Genomic DNA, 17,500 nt, shown 5'->3' on the forward strand with positions numbered 1-17,500 from the left:
ACTGAGTGGCTGACAGGTTTGTTTCAATGTTGTTGTTCTACTTTTTCATTTGTTGGGAAGGGAGTTGGAACAAAAAATGTACAGTATGTGTGTATGACAAACACACAGCCACACACAGATTGCAAAACACACACACATGCACACACTACTATTTCTACTAGTCATGATTATGATGTTTCAATAGGAAAATGAAGAAATGAAAATGTTTTACTGTGGTGGTATTGATCTGAGAAACCCTGTTTTATTATAAAAAAAAATAAAGCATTTTTAAATCTCATATGCGGTCTAATCATTCATTCACCATCCATCTGCCCATTTACTCAACCATTCGTCATCCATCTGAGCACACATCCTTCCTGCCATCACCATGGTAAACTCCTGCGACCTGAAACAGCGTTGCCCCACACAGTTGAAAAAGAAAATACGACTGATCCACTTTTTTAGAGACAATGTCAACTAAAAACTATCTCTGCCGTATAACAACACCTAAATAAAGAGGCTGAGTAGACAGCTCAACAGATATGCCTGCAGGAACCCACATCTTCTCTTCCTCCTTAACACTTATTGTGCCAGCAGCAACCTGCACATGCTGATCTAACTACTGCGCATGATCATACTTCATTGTTACATGCAGTAATGAGAGAAACATTTGCATGTTGAATGACACCATACAATCAGAACATAATAAATCACAGACCACATGCGTCTACCATCAGTGATAGATTTAAAAACAATTACAATTACACTGATGTTAGAGCAGGAAAAAAATACAGACCAGTTGCTTACAAAGCTCTAAATCTTGGGTCAACCAAGCAGGCATATCTGTTGCGATAACTGCTGCATCTTAGCTAAATAAGGTTTCAGCTGGCTGAAAGCGCAGGCCGTGTTCAAAACTGAACCCTAGTCCCTACACCCTGGTTTCAACACTACAAATGGCATATCTTTAACTAAAATCAGTAAATTCAGTAGACAGGCACATGTTAAAACTTTTTACAGCTACGGTTATGTTTGTAAAAACTCAAAATGTAATTTGACCTTAACTGCTTTGTTGTTAAAACTTTTCCTCTACAATGTGACAAGTGCCTGTTGAGGAACAAAAACCCTGGGCTCCTCCAGTGTGTCACGTGGTCTAGGGCTCGTTTCAGGACAGGGCGGTTCAAAATCATGTCTCCACCCTTCTCCCTCCTCCTGATGTGCAAATTGCAAGATTCTATTAAGTACGACTCCAAGTAGAAACACTGGACATTTAGCATTGTCTTTATATCAAGCGAGTATATCCTTCTCCTATACACAGTATACATACACTCGTACACAAACTCACACACGTACACAAACACACCACAGAGCACTCTCTGCAACTGTACTGTTAGCAGTGTGCATCAACCCAATGTCAGTCAACTAGTGTCTTTGCAGTAGGAACAACATGCACCACAAAGTGTCCGCATTCATCTAATTACAGTACATATTATAGGTCATTGAGTTTCAGGGATGGTCTGTGCTGTTTTGTGTTTGTGTAAGCATGACTGTGTGTGTGTATGGACAGACACAGACCAGCATCATGCACCCTCTAGCACACACATTACAAATATATGACACTCTTCAAAATTCTGTGGCGCGAGCTTCTAATCGATGCTTTCAGTCTAGTACAGAACATCATTGTGATATTTAAAAAGGCTGTTTCTTGTTAATCCTTATGCCTTATCCCAAACTTTTCATAACACATTCCAATACTTTCCTCTAACTTTTAGCATGGCTGGCTGGCTGTACAAGCACACATGCTGAAAACCATCCTATTTCTAATTCTTTTTGTCACCATAAATGTTTCTCTAACCATCTACTAACTGGATTTTTTTCTCCAATACCTGTCAGAATCATCCCTTTCTTTGTGATCCCATGGCACGTCTGTTACCACGTTTTCAAAACCACCACTTCACTTTTCCAAAAGCTTCACCTTTCCAAAAGTGCTGTTGCTACTTTCTACCCTTGTCTAAATAAAAAAAAATAATCTAAAAACATACAGTAATATGTAAATAAAGAGACAACTAAAGTTTCTCGGCTGTATGGTGAGTGTGACAGGTGTGTTAAGCGCTTTGAAACATCCTGACCCTCTCAGAACTGACATGCAGATTCTCTCGGTTCCTCTCACACAGCCTTTCTCCATTAAAAAAAATATATAAAGTAATTCATCAAAACACAATGGGGATTGTATGCAGTCTTCCTCTGAAGTTTAAGTTCGCCAACCCAGTGTGTTTGCACTTGAATATGTGTTAGGATAGGGTATCTCACATTTATACATTAACATTGACCCACCTAGGTTCAATCTAGGACTAAATGACCCCTGATTAAGGATTTTGACAATCATTGAAAACAACTATCTGGTGAGATAGAAGATGAGGGGTTTATGAAAAAATATTTAAAATGAAAATGATCAAGAGGAAAGTAAAGAATCCACTATCGTCCAATTGAACACAGTAAGTGTTGTTCCCTCTCTTTTGCGTGGCACACTGGCACCACCTGATGACATCACTGGTCAGGTCTGGCACACCCAGATGACACTTAGAATAACACATAGTACGTTTATACTCAAGACATTGAGAATGGTGTTTTTCCAACTCCCACTATGGTTTAGAAAATGAAAAATGTCATGGTTTATCCACAGATTCGTCACGCTCAGGATCAGCTGACATTGTATCACTCCAGTGGCCCAGTGTAAAACCACAGAGGTGGTGGGAAAGAGTTTTTTTGTCCAGGCTGCCTCGGTGGCAGTGCAAAGACAGTGAAATCCCTGTCAAAAGGCAAACTGTCAGCTAATTTAATTTGAAATTTACATAATGTGTAATGTGTAGCCAGCCAAGAAGAGCCATCAAGCATTGCTCCTGTGTGCCACACAGCCACCAATAAGCATTTAGCACGCCTCACAAATCCCTCACCATAAGTCATCTCATGAAAACCACCAAAACGGCATTGATTGCTTGTGTGATATCAAATCCATCTATGAAAAAATGTGTTCTTGACTACATGGACTTAATGTAAGGTGATACCATGTAGAGTAAATGTACCTCTACAGTACAGTATTTAAGATAGAAAAATAAAAACTGAAAACAAAACTTTAAAACCAAGACAAATGAAACATTAATGTGGGCGTTCATGTTTTTCTGTAGAATCCTTTTTTTCTTTTCTTTTCTTTTTTTCAAATCCCAATGGTTACTGAACATTCCTGCTAGCCTTCACTTGCCAATACTTGACCTTCCCTCGATGCTGACTTTCACCTCATGAGAGATGAAGGAAGGTTTGGGCAGGGTCAAGGGCGGCTCCTCCTCGGATCTTTCTACTTTTCGTCCTTCAGGGGCAGACCATCTCCGCTTCCTTCGTCCTGATGGCTTAGTGACGCCAGCTTCAGCGCTGCTGGCAACCTGACCTTTAGAAACTGACCCTCTTCCCCCAAACACGAGATCCCCGTTTTCCACATTGGTGCCTCCTCCACTTCTATTCCCACTTCCACCCCTCCCTCGATGGCTGATGCCATTCTCCCGCTCGTTGTGCCTGGAGCCTCCTCCACTGCAGCTTTGGGGAGTGTCTGGGACAGCTCTGGGGGGTTTGAGGTGCCCGTAGCTGGATGCTGGGACAGAGGCAGGGGTGGCCAACTCCAGGGGCTGAGTCTTCTTTAGGGATCCGTTCCTCAGGTTCTTGAGGGTGAGTGAAATGCACACATCGCCCACAGAGAGCTTGGTGCAAGGCAGCTCCAGAAGCTGGGTGGTCTGGTCTGGGCAGCATGAAGACCAGCCTTGGCCGAAGACAAAGAAGGGGTACTCCACCAAGACTTCCACACTCACCTGGAGGAGAGGGAAGGGTGGAAAGACACAGAGATATTGAAGACAAATACAAATCATTGTCTGTGCTTTAAAGCCCCTAAAACTTTTTAAAACTTTTCAAATCTATAATATTTCCCCCTAACACCAAACAGTTGACTAAATAAGCAATAATCAATCAATTTTAAATTTAGGAAACACTCAAAAACTCTCATTGGGACTGTGTGGGTGCGGTTTGATCAGATATAATCACATTTTTTTTTCACAAACAGGGACAGAGAGATGGCTGCTTGTTGAAAAATGCAAGGACTTTAGTTTTGTGTAAATCTAGCTGAATGAAAAAACTTTTGGGACATGCTGTCCTTAGACTCAGCAAGATGATTATGTAATAACTCTGATTGGTTTGTTAGAGGCACAGCTGGATATTGTTAACATAGCAATAGAAAAGAAATACAAACATTCACTCGGAAAGAATGTCTTAGTGACCAAAGGGGCAACATATTTGAAGATAAAATAAACCCAAAAATGAAGACTTGTGGTCCATTACACAAAACCAGTGAAGAGGAAGTCTGAGTTCTGGATTAAATTCTTTAACACTAATTGGGGTCTGCATTATCATTTGTATGACAGAATGAGGAGATGAAAGATAGAAGCAGAGGAGGCTTTGAGACATGATGGGTAGGAAGGAGAAAATAAACCTGAGTAGAAAGAAGATGAAGTGAAGGAACATCTGAAATATAGTAGAGAGAATAAGATGGTGGGAGTGGATGAAGTTAGTGAGATGGAGATATAAAGGCGAGTTTACAGAGGGCGGGTGGGTTGAACAAAAAGAGGAGTGAGGAAGTGAGTGTGAAAGAGAACAATGTCAAGAACGATAAAAGTATAAGATGTATCAAACACCATCTCAAAGCAAACGTCAGGCAATATTTATTCCCTACCGTATTATATAATTTTTGCCTTCTCAGATTAAGTCCTCTGAGTGTGGACTCAAAGCTGCTACCACCTCTCAGGAAAAAAAAGTAAGAGAGCCACTGATGAAGTACAACAGAGAAAGATAAGTCTTTGAAAGATTGTCTGCTTTTGTGGGGTACAGTATCAAAGAGCAGCCGGGGGCGTGAGAGATGGTTAGAGATGTGCTGTGTGGGTGGACGAGTCACAGCGTGGACAGATGAAATAGATTAACTGGCTTTAACGCACACCCTCAAAGGCAGTGAGAAGGGTGCATGTGTGTGTGTGTGTGTGTGTGTGTGTGTGTGTGTGTGTGTGTGTGTGAAGGAGTTGGGGAGAGAGAGACAGAAAATAGAAAGATAAATCGAAGTGTAGTATTAGATGTTAAGAAATTACTGAGAGGTCGACGCGTTATAAACAAGTCTTTGTGGCCTATCGAACCTCTCAGAATACCACAGTAGAGTATTATATGTAGCTGTAGAAATGTGATACTGTATCAGTGCATTCATGTTCCTGGCTTTACTGAATACTTGATGAGGAGATTTCAGCACTCAACTCTTTGAACTTCTCTAAAGCTCATAATCAGAACATGTTTGTTACATGACTGCCATCCAAGTACATTGAACTTAATTACAGAGGGAATAGCAGAGCCCTGTGCGATTCACCATAATAGAGTCATTAATAAGGGAGAAGCTCAACACTTGTCATCCAACATTAATAACACCAGCTAAGAGTATGCATAAAAGCCTTCTTAGAGATCTTTTTAAAAGTTGTCTTTTACAGTGGCAAACTGCAACTGGGCTAATTAGCTCAGCAATGCACTTAACATAAACACACCAGTAAAGAGCTTGATAGAGGAGTTAAACAATGAACATGCATTAAAGGAATAGTTTCACCTTCTTGCCGAGAGTTAGACAAGAAGATCAATACCAATCTTGTGTCTGTACATTAACAATTGACACAGCACTGAAAACTGATTAGCTTAACTTAGCATAAAGACTAAAACGGGGAAACAGCGAGGTCCCAAAGTTGTGAAATACACTACTACTACTACTACTACTACTACCACTACTACCACCACCACCACCATTACTACTACTAGCACATGATTAACATGTTGTATCACTCTTCTATACACACACAAAATGTAGATCTTCAGGGATTCAATTTGTGTACACATTGCACGTGAGCTTAGTAGGTGCTAGTAGCTCTGCTGTTTATGCTAAGCTAAGCTAGTTGACTCTGTATTTAATGCACAGACATGAGGGTGATGTCAGTCTAACTCTCGCGAGAGAGTAAAGAAGTGTATTTCCCAAAATGTCAAACTAATCCTTTAATTAAGGGTCGCTCCCTGTGTCTCACCTGTGCACGGTGCTCACCAACAGAGAACTGAACCACAGCGAAGTTGGGTGAGGTGTGGCTCCCTTCAATGCGCTCCACTGTGGACGAGTCGATCTTCAGCTCGGTGCTGATCTCAGCACTCTGGATGAAGTCCTCTGTCTTCAGGTCCTCCACGCGTTTCAGCTCCCCATCTGCCAGCTGGATGATGGAGCCCTTGATGAAATATGGGGGGAGAGAGGGGGGCGCCACTGTACTGGATAAGGGGGGAGGAGCAGAAGGAGCGACTAGTCCTGGCGGAGCGGAAACAATGGGGAGATGAAGCTGGGCATGGACCACCGCACCTGAAGCGGCCTGGTGATATGAGCTGCTGGGGGCTTCTCGACTTTCTCCTTTGGGAGCAGTGGCAGCAATGTATGTGTGTGGGAGTGTGGTAGGAAACGGTGCGGCTTGGGTAGATGATGTTATGTGGGAAGTTACAGGTTCCAATGTGGTGACTCCCCCTCCACTAACAGGGATAATGACTGGTTGGGCGCCAGGAATGAGTAAGTGTTGTTGTAGGCTGGTGTGGTAGCTAATTGGCGTATGCTGGCTCCCACCACCCCCTGCGATGTAACCAATGATAGGTGGCTGATGGTAGATACTGGTGGAGGGGAGCCCCATCGACAGTGCCTCTGTAGCGCTGTGGGTAGTCTGGATAACGGTCTGGGGTGACAGTGTGCTGACAGCAGCTTTCAGGCTGTCGACACTTAATGGTGGTGGAAACGTGAAAGAGGAGGTGATGTTGGAGGAGGAGGATGTGCGATTGACAGGCTTGCCCAGGATGATGCCGCCTTTCTCCAGGTGTGCAGAGGTTGTCTGATTCTCAGGGCTGGCTCTGGGTGGTACCAGCTGGTGGTCCCCATGGCTGTTGGGCATTAGCATGAAAGAGGTTCTCAGCCCTGAGTGATCGTGAGTAGAGAAGTCTGAGTGCAGAACCAGCTGGCGGCCCTCGTAGGAGGACAAAGACGAAGTGGCATCCCGTGATTTGCTCCCTGGCTTAGAGAGGTTGGACTCAGGGGACGCGCCAAACCGCCGACCCCTTTCCAGCTCTCCATTGTGGAGCTCTCTGGGTCTGGAGCCAACTTCTTCTTTCCTAGTGGGTGCGTCCGTATACTGAACCACAAGCTGGGACATCCCATGTCCCAAAGTATGGTGGGGGTGCAGAGACTGGGGAGGAAGGTGAATGCCTCCTTGGTAATGAGGTGACGGCACAGTCCGTGTTGAGGTTGACATTTGAACGTGGTGAGGGGCGGGGTCTGTAGAAGGCGGAGGCATGGAGGTACGCCCAGTGGATGCTCTCTGCTGGTCATGTTTGGAGGCGTGTGACGGAGCAGAGGCTGTCTCTGTGTGTGACTGTCTCTGTGCGGCCAAAGAGGAGGATGAGGAGGAGAGGGGGGGAGGTGGAGGAGGAGGTGGAAGCAGTTGAGGGGAGATATAGCCTGCGTATGGGGCTATGAACTGCAGGTTGGGAGGCAGTTGGGCGTAATGGACAGTTCCTCCAACTGTGGACTGTGACAGGGGGGACGTATACACGGTAGGAAGAGATGAGACTAGCCTCAACGAGGAAGAGGAGGATGAAGAGTCTGATGTGGAAAAGAGGGATTTATACTGGAGGCTGTCAGACTGACTGGAGCTATGGTGTCTACCCATGCCACTCTCATTTCCACCAGCCACACTGGCAAGCCAGGCCATGTTCTCTGTGCGCTGGCTGTCACTGGCAGGTGGGAGGATAGGTGAGCGAATGTCAGATGGTAATGTGCTGGAGGGGATCTCCCTCTTCTTTGGGGGCAGACATTCATTGCTGCGTTCCTGGTTGGACTTCATGCTGACTCCGCCTCACGTCCCTCAACTGTACTTGCGTTATCGTTCCTTAATTTGTGGCCTTCTATAGATTTTTCTTTCCTTTTTTAGTTTTTTTTCCTATCTCTGGCTTTTTATTTCACTTTCCTGTCTTACTTTTGATGATGTGTCCCTCGTCTTGCTTTAATAAGGTATGAATTACATTCCCGAACTTTCTTTTTCCCTCTTTATCAAGTTCAACCAAGGCCAGTGATTACCAGGTTTTTTCTCGGTGACAAAGAAAATCCACGCCCTAACAAGCAGGTGAGAAAGGATTAAATATGGAGATGAAGATATGGAGGGGTGATTAGAGGAGAGGGGTAGGGCGGTCCGTTTGGTCCAGAGGTCTTTAGCGACTGAAGGGTGAGCTCAGTGTGGTAGGGGAGAGAGTCACGACGTCACACCTGCTGCTGCCGCCGAGGACGACGGGGGGCCGAGTGCGTCGCACTTCATGCGGAATCATTTCCTTGCAAAAGCAAGCCTGCCCACACCCAGCACAATCCTGTGGAAAAGAGAGATAAGTAGACTGTTAGGAAAAGGTGTGGATCTCAAACATAATAATAGGAAAAATACATATACATTTAAAGACATTTATATTTTTGTAATTTATGTGTGTTTGTTTTCACCTAGACAGCAACAATAATGACAGGCCAATCTTCCAAATTACTACTATCTAACACTGCACAAGTGCATCAGCTAATTGTTTTTCAATGAAAATGAAACAAGCTGACACACTGAAATGCACTGCATCACACAGTTAAGTATCCCTGGTCTGGGGTACTGTGCCACAAAAGAGCTCTGCTGATATATACTGTCTCTGAAGCAAAACTAATTGAAAAAGTATAAGTTCACGACTGCTTGAGGTTTATTCTTATTTAAGTCTTCAGTGTAAATGTAAATCTAAACTTTTAACAATTTGGTTGTAATTGTTTATTAATCAAAATATTGCAACTGAAAGTAAACTAGATCATGTTTTGCTCCAAAAAGAGAAACTGTTGAGCGATATGTAAGATCGACAAACAGGCCATGAGCCAACAAAATGACGCCCTGCATTAACAAAGTCAGGAGCTCAACGAACAGCTCCAAAACAAAAATAATAGCATGGACCAACACAAGGTCTCTCTGTAACAAGAAATTCAGGAGCGCAATAAACCCTCCAAGAACTAACAGTGATTAGAGGGAAGTAAATTGATCTGAAAGATGAAAAGGAGGCCATGAGCTAGAAAAATGCTGAAATTCAGGGGGTCAAATAATGAAAATGGCTACAAGGACATGCCTTGTGCCTCTAGAGCGCATGGTAAAAGTTGTTGTATTGTCAACAGGTGGCTAGTTTATTTGTTTTTTGTTGCCTCAACATTGCAAGCAAAATAATTGAAGCAGAATAAAAAATAATAATAATTCAAGCAGTCCTTATGGGTTTTTAGAAGCTTGCACCGCTAATAATAATAATCAAAACAATTCCAGGAAGTTTCCAGCACCTGCTGTACTCAGACATCTGATAACAAGCTTGTCCTAAATAAAGTATGTGTGAGTGTGTACCACATGTGTGTGTGCCATCTGTTAGTGAGGACCCCCTGCTGCAAAGATGGAAAGCTTGGTATGAATCTCATAAATAATGTAGAAGCATTTCAAGCACATGCAACCACCCACCCACCCACACACACACACACACACACACACACACACACACACCCAGTGACACACCATCTTGCTTACTCAAACACTGACACCTGGGCATATTCAATTATGCTGACACATGTTCTTTTCCTGACACACAGCTCAAGTTCACACACAAACACAAACACAAACACACACACACACTCTTTTACCAAGTAGTGCACAAAAGCACATACACTGTCCAACTTAAAGACACATTTGCACACTTGATTGTGGGCAGAATATCAGCTGACTGACACACGACAAACTTGCACTAAAAATGCACAGCTAGTATAGCTGTTATGGCAACAACACGCTGACTGCAATACAAGGTTTGTCTCAGTTAAGAGTTTGCAAAGTCAGTGAGTTTACTTTGTCAAGGTCTGAGTGTGTTTCATGCAACTGTGAAATAAACTGACAGAAATACATGAGCATTACTGCAATAAGCCAATAGATAAAAATGTCTGAACCAAAAGGAAAGTTATGAAATTATTTTGCATCTATTGCTGTAAATGAAAACATGAGTAAGGGTCAACAATGAACTTTTACTCTCAAATAAATAATCATATCATAATAAACACTTGGAAAGGTCTTTAACCACCTACAACATGCAAAATCAAGCCTATAGTTTTTTTGGGAACTACTACAGGAGGCCTTTCTAAACATCATCCAGATACCATCAAGAAAACGATGGGCTACAGTTGATGATATTATTATTACTTTCGGATAAGAAAGGCAGTCACAATATACACTTTCTAATAAAATGGAATTGTGGTGTGTAGTTTGCCCTCCACTGTTAGTATGCCCTTCATAGATATGCGATATGGGAAACGTATCTTCCTAGTTAAAAGTACCTTGACAGAACAGTAGATTCAAGCATTTATTATTGTGCATTTTGGAAACACTGAGAATCTGTAGACGGCCATTAATGTAGCTGGTCTGGTTACATCACAGAATATTAAGACTGCAATTGTTGCTAACTTTACTCACATTAGACCACATGGCAGAGCCTGTTGTATTGGTGATGACTCTGATTATCTGATCTCTGTAGCTGCCAAGCCACAAAAGATTTAATCTTTCCACCCTAATGCATGGGTCAACACCTCTGAGGCTTCCTGAGGCTTATTTGCTAATTCCTGCAGAGTGATACCAATTGCACCCACTGTGTGTGTGTGTGTGTGTGTGTGTGTGTGTGTGTGTGTGTGTGTGTGTGTGTGTGTGTGTGTGTGTGTGTGTTCTGTAGGACGAGGGACATCTTGCATCTCAAGCAGATTCCTATGTCGCACTGATAACACAACTGCAGATACAGGCGTAGGAGTAAACACACATGCAAATTCACATGCACATACAGTACAAGAACACCAGTACACAAACACACACTTTCTCAACCATGCACCATCGTTCAATGAAGGAGGCATGACTCAGAGGTGTGCTGAGAGGTACTGTTGATCGCTAAGCTTTTAGCATTGAGATGCACTCTTCTCTGCCTCTCCCTCCTTCACTCTACCTCCACTCGACTCCTCTCCTGCCTCAGCCTGCCCACCTCTCTTTCTTCATAACTCCATTCTCAATTATGATTCTTCCATCTAATGGTTTTATGTTGTTAATTGTCTCTCAATGCCTTTGCTTCTTCTCTCTTGGCATCCTTTCCACGTGAATCTTCAACTTAGATTCAACTCCTGTACCGCACCTCATTCAACGTACTGTTCATGCTGTGTCATAAAACGCAGTCGGTATAGATTTAAAAGAAAATAAGCCAAACTCATATTCAACAAGCTGTTGCTCAAATTAAAACTTTGAGATAAGAGGACTATTATGTGTCTGAGAGCTTTTTTCATATCAGCTGTGACAGACAGTATCTAAGTAAAAACCTAAACTTTCAAGCTATTGAAAGTGAGAGAAGTTAGTGAGAGAATAAAAGCGAGAGAGAAAATAGAAAGAGACTGTGCTGAAGAGTGAGGGAGAGGAAGGAGTGAAGGTATAAAAAAAGACTCCTCTGAGGGCTACATTCCCTCCTTGTTAACCCTTCCAGCATGTACTGTAGGGTGGGAAAAATTTGGATTGTGAACAAAAAAAAGCAACTACAGCAACAATTAATGAAGGAAGAGCCTAAGGAGGGTCGACAAAGGGAATTGAGGGAGGGATAAAGAGAGGTAGTAAAGGGGTATGGAGTGGGCAAAGGCTTGGGACGCATGGGAGCCATGGAGAGAAAAAAGAGAGGCAAGCTCAACTGACCTACATTGCAGAAAGAGAGAGTATTGCTTCACTGAAACTGACACTCAGACACACATTCACTGAAAAGCTATGTCACCTGAATCTTGCTGAGTTTGCAGCTCTCTGTGTGTGTGTGTGTGTGTGTGTTGATATCAGATGACCTGTAACCCAATCCGTCTGTCCTCCATGTGCTTTAGTCTCTCTCTCACTCTCTCTCTTTCTTCCATGTGCTTTAGTCTCTCACTCTCTCTCTTTCTCACACACACACACACACACACACACACACACACTACTAGATAATTTTTAAGTCATTATGTATAAAAATGACATTTTCGAAGTTGTATGTTACAGTAATACACATTAAACTATGTTGTCTAATTGATGCATTTAATGGAATACGCCACCGTTTGTTGAAATAGGGTTATTCACCGTCTCCTCTATATTTATATAGGTGGGCAAATGCATTTTTGTCTCAGTGCATGCATTGCCTTAGGGTAGTGAATGGAATCCTTTGTTTTGCCTACTGTCACTATTGCTACAGTAATATAAAAACGGGTGTGCATCAGCTACATATGTCTGCTGCATTTGAGTGTGTGTGCCTTATTGCCCAGTCATAATCATAATCATGATCAAAGGGATAAGTCCAACGTGATGTGTTATCTTACTGCTAAATATAGTTCAACTGGAAAGTACAGTGTTGCTGCAGGCTTATACGTACGTCTCTGTCTCTCTCTACTTCTCTATTTCTTCCTCTATGTCTCTCTGTAGCTTTTTGCCTCTGTGGTTTTTCATTAGTGTGGGTGTGTGTTTGCATGTGTGTGCATGTGCGTGCACAGTACAGGGACCCTTGCCAGACTGGGAACTCTGACAAGGCTGCCACTTTATTCCCTGTCACTCTCCACTAGTGATTACACACAAACAACAACAAACACACACACACACACACACATGGAAGTATGGTCAGATAGTGAGGGAGTAATGGAGGATCTGCCATTGACAGATGGAGACAGAGAGGTAGAGAAGCAGGGGAAGAGGAGAGGGAGGGGTGACGGAGAAAAAGAGAAGCAAGAGCGAGGGAGAGGGAGAGAGTGGTTAAGAGTTACACAAACAAAGAGAGACAGAGATCGAAAGAAAAAAAAAGACTGTGAGAGTCTCTTTCGGAAAACAAACACTTAGGCAGCGTTGCATGACTTGCACTTTCTCACCCCTCAATAACCCTAAGGGTGGGTGGGTGGTTGGACGGGTAGACAGTCAGTCAGTTAGAGAGAACCTGAGAAAGAAAAGAGCCAATGGAAGGAGAGGAATAAAAGAGAAATGTGAGAAGAGAAGAGAAGCGAAGAGAAGAGAAGAGAAGAGAAGCAGGGAGGGGAAACACTTCAGGATGACGGGCAAATGGGAGAAACGAGTGACGACGAGTGTAGGAAAAACTAGGGCAGACGCAGTACGCACTTACAAATTACATGTGATACAACAAGACAAGCTTTCGGGACACACTCACACACACATGCTGACTCTTTCTCCCTCCCACAAACACTTCATTCAGAGTAAGCGCAAAACTGTGTGAAGTGTACTTACCAGGGTAGCAGGAGTAGCCGGCTTCTGCAGCATGCTCTTACTCCCCCTCTCATTCCTTTCCTCCCTTAACTCCTCTCTTCTTCGCAGTGTCCCTTGTAAAGCACCCTCAGTCTCCCTCTTTACCCCTCAAGTGGAAAATGCTGAGCAGATTCAGTGTACTTGTGCTACTAACTGCTCTCGGCCTTTCTCACCCCCCCCCCCCCCCAAACAAACACTACAGACACACACACTCACACACAGCTAACAGCCTCTCTCCTAAATCTTGACAGCGAGGCAGGAAGCTCCCTCACTACCACTGATACACAGCACTCAGGTGATCACACACACAAAATTGGTAGCACACACTTGCACACGCCCACAGGGAGGGAGTCCCGCATGCAGAGCTTCAACGTGTATTATGCAAGGGGCTGAATGCAAGCCAAAGCTCTCATACTGTCTGCCCTGCGCGCACAAACACACACACACACACACACACACACACACACACAGGGCCCCTCCCACGGTTCGCTCGGCCAACTTCATCAGGTATTCATTCAAAAAACACACACACGCCAGCTGGCTGCATGCCCAGAGACCGCTTACAAGCAGTGAAAAAGAACAAGAGAGGGAGAGAGAGAGGGTGGGAGGTTGTTACAGTGAGAAGGGCAGAGAGGGGGAGTGTGGGAGAGATAGAGAGGGAGGGAGAGAGTAAGCAGTAGAGATTAAAGAGAGAGTACATGAACATTAATAACTCACACAGATATGCATGTATCTGGGGCTGAAACTATAGTTAATCTGTGGTTTCTTTTCTCAATTTATTGATGAATCATGACCTATTAAATGTCACACACTCGTGAAAAATGTCCATCGCAATTTCCCAGAGCCCAAGGTGATGTTTTTAAATAGTTTCTTTTTATCCAACCCAGATATTTAATTTAAAATGATATACAGTACAAGAGAAAAAAAGCACCAAATCCTTATTTGAGAAGTTGGAACCAGAGAAATACATCCACTCGCACATATGCAAACCCACTCCTATGTGTTCATATGCTCAAACATGCTGGCATGAGAAGAACATAATGAGATCAATGACAGAAGCAACATCAAAACCATTATCTATTTCCCCCTTTTGCAGACACTGTAGGTGTTATGCTCACATTCAACAAGGCTGCACTTCCTACTTTCCACCACTAGATGCCATGACTGATTGCCTCACTGACAGCAGACAGCAGTCTATTTCCGTTAACTTAGCTGACCCAGTTAAAAGACCATTTGGAAGTAAATATAGATGAAATGTGCTCCTCATTGCTAAGAGACGTAGCACACAAGGGAAGAAGTGAACACTCACTAATAAGATGTTTACACACATGCAGAATAGTAATGATTCCCACTGGACTCGATGGGTCTAAACATGCACTAAAAACACATCCTGTTTGTGTTGGTTGGTCTTCCTGTCAGCTTGATATCAATCCTGATGTTCAACATTGGATATTCATTTCAGTGTTTAACTATTGCAGGGCAGGAGACATTAAAAGTTTGCTTTTAATGTGGCAAAGAGGACTAAAAGAACTAACAAATTGTACCCAGAGACACTCGGCTGGATGAGAGGATTGAAAAGTGGTAATCTGCGAGTTCTTTGTGCACTTTTATTTTATTTTTTAATATGCATTTTGTTGATAAGCACTCAGAGTGATGATGTTTTACATTGTTTGTTTTTCTCTACTTGGACTTTGTGTTGGGGCAGTTTGACTCTCTGTAGACACTGTTTCATTTTTTGTTAGTTGTTGTTGCTCATATTGGAGATACAGTTCCTGATTTGCTACAGAGCGGTCCCAACAAATCACAAAATTTCCTTCCTGTTTTGAAACTAAACCATGTAATTGTTTCAAAACATTTTTTTTACGAAATTAGTTTTTTTAGGTGTACTTCTAAAAGTTATTACATTGTCAAGATGTGTGTCTTTTAACCCGTTTGTCTTTTACATATTGCAACTACAGCATTGTCTTTAATATCACTATTGAGTTATAAAAGAAAAGGTTCTAAATTAGAGCTTGAAGTAAGAGACCAGGATGTAGAGAAACTGACTGACAAGAGTAAAAGTGAAGAAAAAGATACAGGTCGAGAGAAAGCCAAATCAGAAGAGATTGAGAGAAAAACCAGACTAGACTGTGTATTTGTTTCACAGTCTTTTCCGTTGCCTTGGCAGTTAATTGGAGCCTCTCTGTATTTAATCATAATTCATTTGTGTGGGTTTGTTTACAATGTGCCGTCAAGTGAAAGCAGAGTGAGAGAAAGAGAGCAAACAGGCACCAAGAGATGAGGGAAGAGAGAATCGGTTACAAGAGAATTTTTTGAATGGTTCTGTCTCTGTAATGTCTTTTTTCAGCTGGTCCGTCTCTACATCTCAAACTATCTTGGTCCAGCTGAGTTGGCCACACGCCAACGCCCTTCCATAATTTCTGAAAACCTCTTCCCTCCACCACCAAACCCATACTCTAGACCCACATAAATATCCAGTTTCTTCACATCTCCCCCCGCTGTCTAACCATTTCCACAGAGGAACCTGTTTTGGTTGGATTTTCATAACTGCATACCATCACTAGAATATTACCACTTGATTATAACTTGGTATTATCGAGTGTCACTCCTTCTGCAAAATCCATGTTTTATTATCCCTGAGCTTAAACATCTCTTTATAAAGCTGTCACCTCCTCATAATTTACATCTCTACTTCATGACTTCTGGATTTTATATGTACAGTATAATGTGAAATCACTAAGGTCTCTTTAATACAGCTGGATCTTGAAAACATTATGGGAAACTTGTTAAGTGTTTTTGAATGCACATATCCCAACTCTATTCTGTTTTTCATAAGGAGATATTTGTGGTAAACACAAGCCATTATGCTGAGCCATAATCAAAACAAATCCTGTTATTTTTGTTCATAACATCAAAACTCAGTCAATAATCACCTCATAATAGGAATCAATGTTATGTTAAGTGCAGTAAATTCTTCTTCAGCAAATAACACTCTTCTCTCTTCTTCTTTCACAGTCTCAGTCAGAGCCAGTCACTAAGGAAACTGATGAAAAGCTTCTATATATACACTCACCTATATACATATCACAGACTGTTCCCTCTCAAACACTCTCCCACTCTCTCAGTCGCCCACACGCCCACACTCCCACACGCACACACACACACACACAGTACCCATCTATCCCCCCTTCGTCTCTGTCGGTGAAAGTCTCAGCTCTCTTGTTTATCCATGTCTTTCCATCTGTCTCTGTCTGTGTGTGTGAGAGACAGTAGGTGCAGAGCCATCTAATGGTCACATACCAAACACACACAAACGATCACTGCAAGTCTGGCTTTACAAAGGCAGAACCCCTTAAGTACAACACCTTAATTTCCTTCAACATGGAGCAGGATAGACAGCAAGGAATAGGAAGAGAGTGGGGACAAGGGATCCATCAGAGTGGTGGGCATGGGAACCAACAGAGAGGCCAGAGGTTACTGTAAAAAATGTAAAAACAAATTTGGGCAAATGATTGTAGAGGATGTCTCCACTGATCACAACTTGATTACACATAGGATAGATATTATGGAATTAATAGATTCTGTAAATGTTGGGTAATGTTAGTGTATTACTTTATGTGAATTCTGTAATCTGTCTTTTACATTACTTTCAGCACTTGTAACGGCGATTTGAAACATGTATCTTCCATTGATTGTTGCTGGATTCACTGGTAGTGAAAATGACTAAACTGAAAAGATATCATTATGGAATGAGAACATATGAGAACATATGGGTTAATCACCTAAACAAAGGTGATTATGTTCTCATGAGGTTTCACAAAAAAACTTAGATTTTGAATCAATGATTGTGTGTGAGAGATGTTTACAATCCAAATGAAAACGTGTGTGTAGGATTAGGGAGGGACTGGAATGGATGGGCAAATCACTGCTAAGCTCCTCTATTGCTGTATAATCCTACTGAGTACACACACGCAGACGCACAAATGTGTAAACATTCATTCAGATGTGCACATGCGCACAAACAAATGATGATCTGACGCTCTCTTACTCTTTCGTTTTTG

The 17,500-nt window shown here is 42.5% G+C and overlaps 1 protein-coding gene across 3 annotated transcripts in view; it reads right to left on the minus strand.

The window, feature by feature from the left end:
* Positions 1-17,500, minus strand: part of atxn1a (ataxin 1a) — a 90,560-nt gene that overhangs the window by 3,146 nt on the left and 69,914 nt on the right. For 2 of the 3 annotated variants that reach the window (XM_031296247.2, XM_035993215.1), the window contains 2 exons: positions 6,120-8,478; positions 1-3,833 (listed from right to left, as the gene is read on the minus strand). The exon at positions 1-3,833 is cut by the window's left edge and continues 3,146 nt beyond it. In XM_031296247.2, the coding sequence (XP_031152107.1) occupies positions 3,228-3,833; positions 6,120-7,961 (2,448 nt within the window). In that variant the 5' untranslated portion in view covers positions 7,962-8,478 and the 3' untranslated portion in view covers positions 1-3,227. Of the gene's footprint in view, positions 3,834-6,119; positions 8,479-13,421; positions 13,771-17,500 lie in introns of those variants that run through there. The other variant, XM_035993216.1, reaches the window with a different exon arrangement.

This window comes from Sander lucioperca, chromosome 16 (genome assembly GCF_008315115.2).
Source record: "Sander lucioperca isolate FBNREF2018 chromosome 16, SLUC_FBN_1.2, whole genome shotgun sequence".
Taxonomy (NCBI): domain Eukaryota; kingdom Metazoa; phylum Chordata; class Actinopteri; order Perciformes; family Percidae; genus Sander; species Sander lucioperca.